Below are 12,300 nucleotides of genomic sequence, written 5' to 3'. Positions count from 1 at the left end.
AACTGTGGTACCGTGGTCACCTTAGAAAAGCATATGCCAACTGCTGTGTGACCTTGCTCCTGTCACTTCACCTACCTTGACTCTGTTCCCCTTTTTAATTTCTGGGTGCTCCCATCCTGCTCTAAATCTATGCCTAAATTTCTTTCTACAAGATTCTTGGGACATTTGCCTTTACCAGATTCTCAATGTAAGTCCACAACAGATAAAACTCATGAAACAAACCATTCTGAAGTGTTTTCTAAACTCTGTCTGAAGCCAGCCCTTACCTGTTTCTCTACAGGCCCACACTGTTCCACCTAAAGCTCACATGCTTCCTGAGCACTGCCAGTCTTGACCATCAGTGGAATCAAACAACACCTGAGTGTCACTTATACCTACCACAAGGGCACGAGAGAAGAAAAAACAGGCAAGAAAGGAAATGAGCAATGAAGAAAAGAAGACAATTAAGAATGGAACTGGTTGGCTCCAACTTGTACTTCATAGCTCTACTGTGGCAGCACTCCTCCCCTTGGCAGGCCTTGGGTGCCCCTGCACTGTTCTGCAATTTCCCCTTCACATATTGCTGGTTTACTTTTCCAAGCTGAAAACCCCTCTCTCACTGCATCCCCAGCATCAAGCATGAAGCCCAGCACAGAGAAAATATTTAGGGAATATGTGCTAAATGAATAAAATGAAATGAGGCTGCTGATTTTATATCCAGGACAATCACAGATCCATAACTGCATGGACTTGTTCTAGTGAAAGAGATTTACAAAGCTCCAGCCCTGGAGCAGAAATGCTCACACCCTCAGGACATCCCTATGGCCAGTGTATCAGGTCAGTGAGCAGAGGAGGGACCTGATCGCAGGGGGATGCAGCAAGTCAGACCACACCAGAGCCTGTAGAGGACGTGAACACAGTGAAGGTTAGGGAGGAAGACGCTCATGGCTCTAAGCTGACGATGCCATGGTAATGAGGAGGAAGGCAAAGAAGGTGCCAGGCTTTAAAATAAAACATTCTTGCTGAGTCTAGTTGGGCGAGACCACCAGGAAGGATGGGGGTGGATCGGTAATTAAAACTAACCATGTGCCAAGGATGAGAGAAGTTTCAAGCTCAACAAAACAAAAGGACACCAAAGTAGAGAATCAGAATGTAACTTGTGAGAAGACTAACAGTTTTAGTGAGGGGACAAAAGGCCTATCTGCTCATGAGAGAGTGAAGGGGAAAGAAGTTCACAAGAAAAGTCAGGTAGAAACCAATCTTGCCCTCCAAGACCATCAGTAAATGGTCTCCCTGCACATCAGTGGACCCCAGCCACTGTGACAAATCTGTGCCACAATGACAAAGGCAGGGCAAAGAAAGAGGAACTCTCAGTAGCAAGCCTGAAGAAATCCTCAAAAAACATTTATTGGCTCACAAGCAATTAGCGCCCCTAGGAAGACCCTCAGTGTTCCTCTCCTCAAGAGGGGCTGGGTCAAGGCCCTGCCTTTCTACAGACCAGGGGTCACAGTCATAGGACAGTCTCATCCACAACCGCGTGCCTGCCCCATCAAAATCACAGCTCCCACCCTGCTCCTTCCTACCCTCGAACCTGAGCCGAATGCGGTGTCTGTGCTGATCAAGTGAATGGCAGAAATGACACTCATGAAAAGGCTCTGTACTTCGGTCTGATTTTTGGGGGATGCTTGCTCTTGGAACCCAACCAGAATGTGGAAAGAACCCTGCGGAGAAGTTAAGCTGACAGCCAGTACTCATTGCCAGTCATATGAATGAACCATTGTGAAGGTGAGCCCTCCACCCCGGTGTGAGCTTCTCTAGCTAATATGACCCAGGGCAGAAACCAGTCCTACTACTGAGCTCTGCTCAACCGGCAGACCCATGAGCCAAATAAATGACTGTTGCTATTCTAAATTGTGGGGCAGTTTATTAGGCAGCAACAGATAACCTAAGTTACCAGGTGATAAAACAGAGTCAGGGTCCAACCTACCCCCTCCTTCACTTCCTAACACTTTCTGTGATACCACATTCTAAGAATTTTTCTCCTACCTCTCTGGTCACTCCATTTGAGTCTCTTTTCAGGCTCCACTTATTTCACTCTCCAATTAATGTTAACATTACCAAGGAGGCTGTCACCTCCCCTCCCTCCCATCCCAAGCACTTCTGTGACTTCAATTACTGCTATCTGCTGAAAAATCCCCCATCACCTTCCTCTGGCCCCAATCTCTCTAGGGTTCCAGCTTCTTCTTCAATATCTCACTTGCATGTATCACAGGCAACCCAAAATGTGCAAATATAAACATATCCTCTCCCTCCTAAGCTCATCTTCCTCCCTCTTTGCTATTTTGGTTGCTCTAGCCAAAAACCAAGTAATCATCCTTGGCTCCTTTTTCTCTTATTCTCAGACCTACTCACTCACTGAGCCCCATCAAGTTCAACTGCCTAAATATCTTCTGAGGCAGCCCACTTCTCTGCCTCACTACTGCCACTACCTGGTTTACAGCATTTAATAACTTCAGATTACTGCAATGGCCTTCTGACTAACTAGTCTCTTTTCCTCCCAAACCAAATTCCACATAGAAGCCACACTTGAGTTTCTGGCCTGCCTGCTATAAATGAGGATTAAGAACTAATTTAATAAGAGTAAACACAACACTCCTGTTTACCTTAATCACACTCCCAATATGGCTCTGTTGTATTAAGAGGTCTGTTAGTTCTGCAGTATTCACAGATGCCTTTAGGAAAAGCTAAAACCGAGAAAGAAAAAATATTTTACATTCAAGTCAAAGCATTATCTCAAATAAAATTTCTAATTCCCATACTCAAATAAAAATAACAAAAGATGTCTAGAAAATACATCAAGAGTAGAAATGAATAACTCAGGAGAGTCACAGAAGCTAAAGGTACCAAAATTATAGGAAAAGGTGGTCAGTGGTAATAAAAAAGAGTGTAGGAGAGTGGAAGACAAAAGGGGAGAGGAGAGAGGAGAGGAGGATGGACCTAAGTCCAAAGGAATTAGTGACCAGGACACTGGAGACCATGAAGGGTAGAAAACCAAAGCCACACTCCATGGGGTAAAGCAATAAGGAAAAGCAGTGAGCATCAACATCATGGCAGCAGACAGTGCAGTCAGTTATATGGCCATTATGCAAGAGTTCTTCTACCCGAAAAATATGGACATGAATTAGAGAAAAACAGAATAAAAGCTTAAATAATTAGCACATGAAAGGAAGAGTATTTTAGGGCACAGAATACTTAAAAATATTCATCAGAGGAGGGATCTCTGGGCCAATGCACAAAGACTCCTCCCCCTTTGTCCTCCCCCAAGACAAGACAGAGAAGGTAGAATGGGAGTGCTGAAACAGAAAAGATGAAGTTGGAGAAAGCTGATTATCAAATGGCCTGGACTTTCTTAGAAGAGCAAATTTATGTGTAAAGAATAAAAGATAATACCTGGTGCAGTAATTTCTTAATTCCATCATAATCGTCCTCTGAAATGGAGTAAGCTTCAAATTCAACATTCACTTCCTGTAAATTACACACAAAACAGGTAATCATTCACAACTAAGATAATACAGGCATTCTTTTCCGCTCTGCAGATAATCTAAGATGCTTCTTTTCCCTCTACCTCTTTTTTTGGCTTTTTCAGTTCATTCACAGAAGATGATAGAAAAAGGGGCAGGAAGAAGAAAATATTAAGAACTATAAATGTCTAGATTTTGATATTGGCAAACAGCAGAACTGCCATGTATAGATTCTACTTACAGACTACAAAGCATTTTCATACCATTTCCTCATTTGACACAAAAGCCTCAGAAAAACAAAACAGAGTGAACTACTATAAATATTGAAAGGTCTGTTGAATCTAAAAGTCACAGCACCCACAAAGAAGGTCCTAAGGCAAGAGGAAACATGGTGAGTACAAGGGACTAAAAAAAGGGATGTGTAAAACTAGAGAACAGAAAAGAAGATCCCATTGAAATAGCCCACAAATAAATGAAAGTACTACTTCGTGTCAAAAAACAAAACCTTAGCTGCTTTTAAACGCTACAGGATCAGTACTTAAGGACCCCATATCAGACCTCGCTTACAGCATACAGAACCTGCAGCTGGAATTAAATAATGTATTTACACAGACTTCAAGCTTTACGGATTCTGAATGTGAGTCTTAGCAGAAGGAGGTTACAATGGAAATTCAGACACTCTTCTGTCACCTTGTTATCCTAGCTATACATAAGCTCTCCACTGGCAGTTAAAAGTTGCCAGGGCCTGGACATCAAGTCAAGCCACAGACCTCAAATTCTGACTCTCTGAAGTGTCCTCAGCCTGACAATGTGAACAGCAAAACCCAGGGGGAAAGAGGGTCCATATAGGATCAAATGAAACCAAATCAAAAATTCTTACTATAAAGGGCTTAAATTTATTCCTTAGAAATAAATTCTTTTACTGCAGAAAAATCACATGATCATCTCAATTGATGCAGAGAAGGCATTTGACAAAATTCAACATCCTTTCCTGTTGAAAACACTTCAAAGGATAGGAATACAAGGGAACTTCCTTAAAATGATAAAGGGAATATATGAAAAACCCACAGCTAATATCCTCAATGGGGAAAAACTGAAAACCTTCCCCCTAAGATCAGGAAAAAGACAAGGATGTCCACTATCACCACTGTTATTCAACATTGTGTTGGAAGTTCTAGCCAGAACAATTAGACAAGAAAAAGAAATACAAGGCATCAAAATTGGAAAGGAAGAAGTAAAACTATTACTCTTTGCAGATGATATGATACTATATGTTGAAAACCCTGAAAAATCCACAGCAAAACTACTAGAGCTAATAAACAAGTACAGCAAAGTGGCAGGTTACAAGATCAACATTCAAAAATCTGTAGTGTTTCTATACACTAGTAATGAACAATCTGAGGGGGAAATCAAGGAACGAATTCCATTTACAATTGCAACTAAAAGAATAAAATACTTAGGAATAAATTTTGTGCATCAAAGAACTTCATCAAGAAAGTAAAAAGACAGCCTACACAATGGGAGACAATATTTGGAAACGACATATCAGATAAAGGTCTAGTATCCAGAATTTATAAACAGATTGTTCAACTCATCAACAAAAAGACAGCCAATCCAATTACAAAATGGGAAAAACACTTGAACAGACACTTCTCAGAAGAGGAAATACAAATGGCCAAAAGGCACATGAAGAGATGCTCAACGTCCCTGGGCATTAGAGAAATGCAAATCAAAACCACAATGAGATATCATCTCACACCCACCAGAATGGCCATTATCAACAAAACAGAAAATGACAAGTGTTGGAGAGGATGTGGAAAAAGAGGCACACTTATTCCCTGTTGGTGGGAATGTCAAATGGTGCAACTGCTGTGAAGGCAGTTTGGCGGTTCCTCAAAAAGCTGAATATAGAATTGCCATATGACCCAGCAATACCACTGCTAGGTATCTACTCAGAGGACTTAAGGGCAAAGACACAAACAGACATTTGCACACCAACGTTTATAGCAGCATTATTTACAACTGCAAAGAGATGGAAACAGCCAAAATGTCGATCAACAGATGAGTGGCCAAACAAACTGTGGTATATACATACAATGGAATATTACGCAGCTTTAAGGCAGAATAAACTTACGAAGTATGTAACAACATGGATGGACCTTGAGAACATTATGCTGAGTGAGACTAGCCAAAAACTAAAGGACAAACACTGTATGGTCTCACTGATATGAACTGACATTAGTGAATAAACTTGGAATATGTTGTTGGTAACAGAGACCAACAGGAGATAAAAATAGGGTAAGATATTGGGTATTTGGAGCTGAAGGGACACAGACCGTGCAACAGGACTGGATACAAAAACTCAGAAATGGACAGCACAATACTACCTAACTGTAATATAATTATGTTAGAACACTGAATGAAACTGCATGTGAGAATGATAGAGGGAAGAGGGGTGGGGACATAAATGAAATCAGAAAGAAAGACAGATGTTAAAGAACGAGATATAATCTAGGAATGCCTAGAGTGTATAATAATAGTGAAATGTACAATGTACAAATTTTAAAAATGTTTTTGCATGAGGAAGAACAAAGGAATGTCATTATTGCAGGGTGCTGAAAAGAGATGGTAATTAATACTTTAAAATGTCACCTTATGTGTGAGACTAGAGCAAAAAATGTTTGTTACAAAATTTATATTTTGACTAGAGCATTTCCTAATACAACTTATGTAGATAGTTTGATTGAACATCATAAGTACTTGGAATTTCAGGTAGGACATGAGATTTTGTTGGTTTGTCCAGAGTGATGCCCCGATGAATCCCAGAGTGATTTGATCAGTGAGTGGAAAAGTATTTGCAAGCCCCCTTCGGGGAATGGTGAAAGCGGGGAGAAATTCAACTTTCCCAAGTTGAATTCTTGATATTCTCACAAGCAGTGTGGACAACCAAAGCTATAGGCTGAGCCCCCAGCCTTGGGGTTTCTTCATATGAAACTTAACCCCACAAAGGATAGGTCAAGTCTACTTAAAATTTAGGCCTAAGAGTCACCCCCAAGAGAGCCTCTTTTCTTGCTCAGATGTGGCCTCTCTCTCCAGCCAACACAACGAGCAGTCTCACCACCCTCACCCTCTCTGCGTGGGACATGACTCCCAGCGGTGTGGACCTTCCTGGCAACATGGGACAGAAATCCTGGAATGAACTGAGACTCAGCATCCAGGGACTGAGAAAAACCCTAGAATGAGCTGAGAATTAACATCAAGGAATTGAGAGAACCTTCTCGACCAAAGGGGGAAGGGTGAAATGAGACAAAGTGCCAATGGCTGAGAGATTCCAAACAGAGCCGAGAGGTTATCCTGGAGGTTATTCTTATGCATTAAGTAGATATCACCTTGTTGTTCAAGATGTAGTGGAGAGGCTGGAGGGAACTGCCTGAAAATGTAAAGCTGTGTTCCAGTAGCCATGTTTCTTGATGATGACTGAACAATGATATAGCTTTCACAATGAGACTCTGTGAATGTGAAAACCTTGTGTCTGATGCTCCTTTGATCTACTTTATCAACAGAAGAGTAGAACATACGGAATAAAAATAAATAATAGGGGGAACAAATATTAAAATAAATTTAGTTTGAAATGCTAGTGGTACATGAAAGCGAAGGGTAAGGGGTATGGTATGTATAATCTTTTTTTTCTTTGTTATCGTTTTATTTCTTTTTCTGTTGTCTTTTTATTTCTTTTTCTAAATCGATGCAAATGTTCTAAGAAATGATGAATATGCAACTATTGATGATAGTAAGAATTACTGATTATATATGTAGAATGGAATGGTATCTTAATGTTTTGTTAATTTTTTTTAATTAATAAAAAAATGTAAAAAAAAAAAAAATGCTCTACTTCTAAAGTTTTCTCCTTGTCTCTGCCCTCCAATCCAGGCTGACTTTTATGACACCACCACTGCCATTGGGTACCAAATGCTTATCTTCTGTATTAGTTAGGGTTCTCTAAAGAAACAGAACCAACAGGAGATATCTGTAAATATAAGATTTATAAAACGGTCTCACTCAACCTAGGGAATGTTAGCGTCCAAAATCCATAGGGCAAACTAAGAGGTTGGCAACTCTGATAAAGGGTCTTAATGAACTCCACAGGAGAGACTGCCTGGCTGAAGAAGCAGTAAAAATTCTCTTTTCTCCCTTAAAAGTCTTCAATGGATTGGAGTAAATCCAACTGATTGGATTATATCATTTGCAGGAGGCATGCTCTTAGTTGATCGTAGATGTAATCAGCCACAGATGCAATTAACTGACTGATAATAAACAAGCCTACTGGTTTATCAACCAGCCATGAAATAGCCCTGCAGTAACAGGCCAGTGGTTGCCTGACCAGACAAATGAGTACCATCACCAGGCCAAATTGACACCAGAACCTAAACATCACAGTCACCCCTTGTCAACCTGGAAGCTATACACATCACCTAAAACCATGCTTAAATTCTAAACAGAACATAATAACAGACATGTTTTTGCCTAACAATATTCAACTGTTCTATGTACAACTGGAACGCACTTAGTCTCTCCAGAATAGGGTGCAAGTCCTTGGGTAACATACTCTTAAACTCGATATCCTATAACTTAAATACTTTAACATGAACAATACAACTTATGTCATATGATAAGAAAACAAGATATTTACGTACAAATACAAACATACTCATAACAAAACAAGGAGGAAATATTCATACCATCAAAATCCTCGTTTCTGTAATTGGTCACATGGTTGTAGTTCCTATTTATCATTACTTTCTTCTACTACCCATTCCATGTTCCCCTTTACCCTCATCAAGCACTTCAGCTGGCTGTAGTTCTTTGTCTGGTGGAGTGAACCAAACCTCCATTTCTGAAGCTTCTTGGCCAATTTTCCATTGACCTTAATCACAGGGCATGATACTAAGAGACTCCCTAGGTGATCTCCCACATTCTGGAAAAACTCTTCTTTACCTCCATTGTGTAGTTGCAGTCCTATTCCTGAAGAGAGGATCAATCATACTAGCCAGTACAGTAATCCCCTTCCTTGCCTGTTGATGCAGAGGCATGATAAGCCCAAAGTAGCCCAGTGACAGTCTTAACTTCCAGTTCAATGGAATCATTGTTGTGGGAGCACTCTTCCTTTCAGAACTAAGACATGTAGACCAGCAGAGCTTTAAGGTTTCAGGGACAGGAAGCAAAATTTTTCTTGTAATCACCAGGGGTGACAGTGAGTAGTACCACTCCCATTTCCACCTCTTGATTCCTGGACCAGTGAATCCTGGTTATGGGAGAAACAGCACCAGAGGGTGGATGCTGATTCAGAGTCTATACAGCCTCCTAGAGCACAATGTACCACCCCTACATTGGTACAAGGTACTGCCACCACGTGGCACTATAACTGGGCCTTCAAAAGTACCTTCCATCCTATCAACCCACCTGCCTCTGGATAATGGGAAACATGGTAAGACCAGAGAATTCCAAGAACATATGCCCATTCCCACACTTCATTTGCTGTGAAATGGATTCCTTGATCAGAAGCAATGCTGTGTAGAATACTATGATGGTGAATAAGGCATTCCTTAAATCCACAGATGGTAGTTTTGGTGGAAGCATTGCATGCAGGGAAGGTAAGCCCATATTTGAAGTATGTGTTTATTACAGTTAGAACAAATCACTGCCCCTTCCATGATGGAAGTGGTCCAATGTAATCAAACTGCCACAGGTAGCAGAACGATTGCCTCAGAAAATGGTGCAATATCAGGGACTGAATGTGGGTCTCTGCTGCTGATGGACTGTGCACTCATCACTGGCCATAACCAGTTCAGCCTTGGTGAGTAGAAGTCCTCCTTCTGAGCCCATGCATAATCTTCAACCTTACCACCATGCCCATTTTGTTCATGAGCCTATTAGGCAATGGCAGGAGTGGCTGAGGAAAGAGGATGACTTATATCCACAGAATGAGTCATCTTAACCACCTGATTATTAAAACCTTTCTCTGCTGAAGTCACCTTGTGGTGTGCATTTACATGGGACACAAATATCTTCATGTTTTTTGCCTGCTCAGAAAGGTCTATCCACATACCTCTTCCCCAGACCTTTTTGTCACCAATTTTCCAATCATGCTCCTTCCAAGTCTCTGACATCCAGTCAAACCATTAGCCACAGTCCATGAGTCAGTATACAAATGCCCATCTGGCCAGTTCTCCTTCCAAGCAAAATGAACAACCAGGTGCACTGCTTGAAGTTCCACCCACTAGGAGGACTTACCCTCACCACAGTTCTTCAAGGACATTCCAGAAAGGGGCTGTGGTGCTGCAGCTGTCCACTTTCAGGTGGTACCTGCATATTGTGCAGAACCATCTATAAACCACGCCTTTTTTCTCTTTTCAATTCTAACTTTAAGAAATGCCACAAGAGGCCATAGCTCTGGTTTGGAAGAGACGGTAATGTGGCAGGAGTGGGTGCCTTGGTTATTTTGGCCACTTCTTCAAGTGAGTTACTTGTGCTTTAGGACCTACTTGAGCCTAATCTCTTATATACCATTTCCATTTTTTTTTTTTTTTTAGACAAGAGAGTAAATGTTTACTTATTAAAGTTGGTCACAATACAAAAGAATGAGTTAAAGGATACTCTTCATGCAATGAGTTTCTCTAGCAAATTAAGCTCTTCCTTTTTTAATATCTCTGGAATGTGAATTTTAGATATTTGCCTCATCATCAATTCTGAGAAAGCCCAGCAATTCCATCACATCACTTCATTGTCAATATCTTCTGTTACAGATGGAGTAGGACTGTGGATGAATTCAAAGGAATCTTGAGAGAGCATTGCTGCCAGAAGATTCTCATGTTATTGTTGCTGCTGTTTTAATTCTTTAGTCTTGGGCTCCATCTTTAAGCTTCCCACAAGACTAGAGCTACTATCTTTACTCTCCAATTGTTCATTTTTATTTCTTAGAATAGGCAGCTGTAGCATTTCAGTAGCTAGTGGATCAGCATCATTTACTTCTCAACCAATCCATTCTCCAATCACATGAGGTCTCAGGAGACATGAACTAAAAGCTGCTGTTTCTAATTAAGGTTTCCAACAGGTAGCTTCATATCACCATCATCATCATCTTCATTTAGATACTCATCAAGTTCATCTGAAATGGCAATACTTCAAGAGAGATTCTCAAGGGCTTGCCCCAACTTCTTGCTCTCTTGAAGGATGTGGTTTAATTCATCAAAATCACGGCTTTCAAGTTTAGTCTGGCAGTTCCATTTAGGACACTCTACTGACCTTGATAATGATTTGGATTCTGCTGATGGTGGAGAAATATTAGATACAGCAAGGTCACTTTTTGACTTCTTAGGCTTCTTTGTATTTAGTTGCCAGGGTTTATCATAACTTCTGAAATCCCATCTTGGTCCTTTATGTTCTGATGTTTCACTTTCTGCCCAGAGAGTTGCAGATTCAGACAAAGTTCTCTGAAGCTGTCCACAGCTTCCCTGTTTAGACTGAAGATGGTCAATGAGAAATGGGATTGGCTGGTCAGGAGTCTCAGTTACTAACTTGGTCGTTAATTCCTTGCTTGTGGAAGAGGCCTCAGAAGGGCTGCAGATCTCAAGCTAATGCATCATTTCCATTTTATGATGGAGTGCTGCTGTGCATGCCCAACTTTATGACTTAGTGGGTCAGACAAAACCCAATTCATGATAGGCAACTCAGGGCTCATGGCAATTTGGTGGCCATGGTTAAGAATTCAATCTCATTAATAAGGCCCAGTAACCGGCCAAAAGCTGTTTCCAAAAGGAGAGTAATTATCTGCAGAGGTTTTACTCCAAAGCCTCTAAGGGCCTGCATTGTGATGCTCCTATACAGGCCTGCTAAAGGCTCCAGACAGCATCTCTATTTGCCACTGACACGCCCAGCACCATTGAATCTGCTGGATCATATCGCACAAGTGGCAGAACAGCTTTCACAGCAGGCTGGACCTGTCTCAGAGCCTCCTTTTGTCCTGGTCCCCATGTCAAAATTACCATCTTTTCTGGTCACTCAGAAAATGGGCTAGAAGAGCACATCCAAATGAGTAATACATTGTCTCCAAAATCCAAAGAGGCGAACTAGGTATTGTGCCTCTTTTTGTGTCATAGGAGAGGCCAGATGCAACAGCTTATCCTTCACTTTAGAAGGGTTATCTCAACATGCCCCACAGCACTGGACACTTAGAAATTTCAGAAGTGGAAGGTACCTGTATTTTTATTTGATTTATCTCCCATCCTCTAACACATAAATGCATTGCAAAAAGTCTAGAGTAGTTGCTACTTCTAGCTCACTAGTCTAGTCAAAATTATATCATCAATATAACGGACCAGTGTACTGTCTTATAGGTGGGAGAAATAATCAAGTCCTTGTGGACAAGCTTATGACAACGGAGGCGGCTTCCTGGTCCGGTGGCGAATCTCGGATCAGCGAGCTTCCCAAGCTGCGGCGGCCGGTGCCCCTCCCCCACAGGCGGCTGCCCGGAGGGAAAAGAGGGAGTCTCCGACAGTGGCAGGGACTGGATCCAACCAAACACCAATAGTGGCATTAATAAAGGAGCCACAACATCTTTTGCTGGTGGGACCTGCAGACAGACAAGCGCCACATACTGGGCAGGATAAAAAAAAACAGAGCCCAGAGACTTCACAGGAAAGTCTTTCAACCTGCTGGGTCACACACTCAGGGAAATCTGATTAAATGTCCAGACGCCAGCAAAAAATAACAAATCACAGCAGGAAAAATTGAAGATATGGCC

At 41.4% G+C, this 12,300-nt stretch overlaps 1 protein-coding gene across 1 annotated transcript in view; it reads right to left on the bottom strand.

The window, feature by feature from the left end:
- The window catches only part of BCCIP (BRCA2 and CDKN1A interacting protein), a 30,910-nt gene that overhangs the window by 5,160 nt on the left and 13,450 nt on the right, over positions 1 to 12,300 (bottom strand). Inside the window, exons 2-3 of the mRNA XM_077126390.1 lie at positions 3,430 to 3,504; positions 2,643 to 2,723 (exon numbers count right to left, since the gene is read on the bottom strand). Coding sequence (XP_076982505.1) covers positions 2,643 to 2,723; positions 3,430 to 3,504 — 156 coding nt within the window. The remainder of the gene's footprint in view (positions 1 to 2,642; positions 2,724 to 3,429; positions 3,505 to 12,300) is intronic.

Source organism: Tamandua tetradactyla, chromosome 13 (genome assembly GCF_023851605.1).
Source record: "Tamandua tetradactyla isolate mTamTet1 chromosome 13, mTamTet1.pri, whole genome shotgun sequence".
NCBI lineage: Eukaryota > Metazoa > Chordata > Mammalia > Pilosa > Myrmecophagidae > Tamandua > Tamandua tetradactyla.
This window is presented reverse-complemented; position numbering and strand designations above follow the sequence as displayed.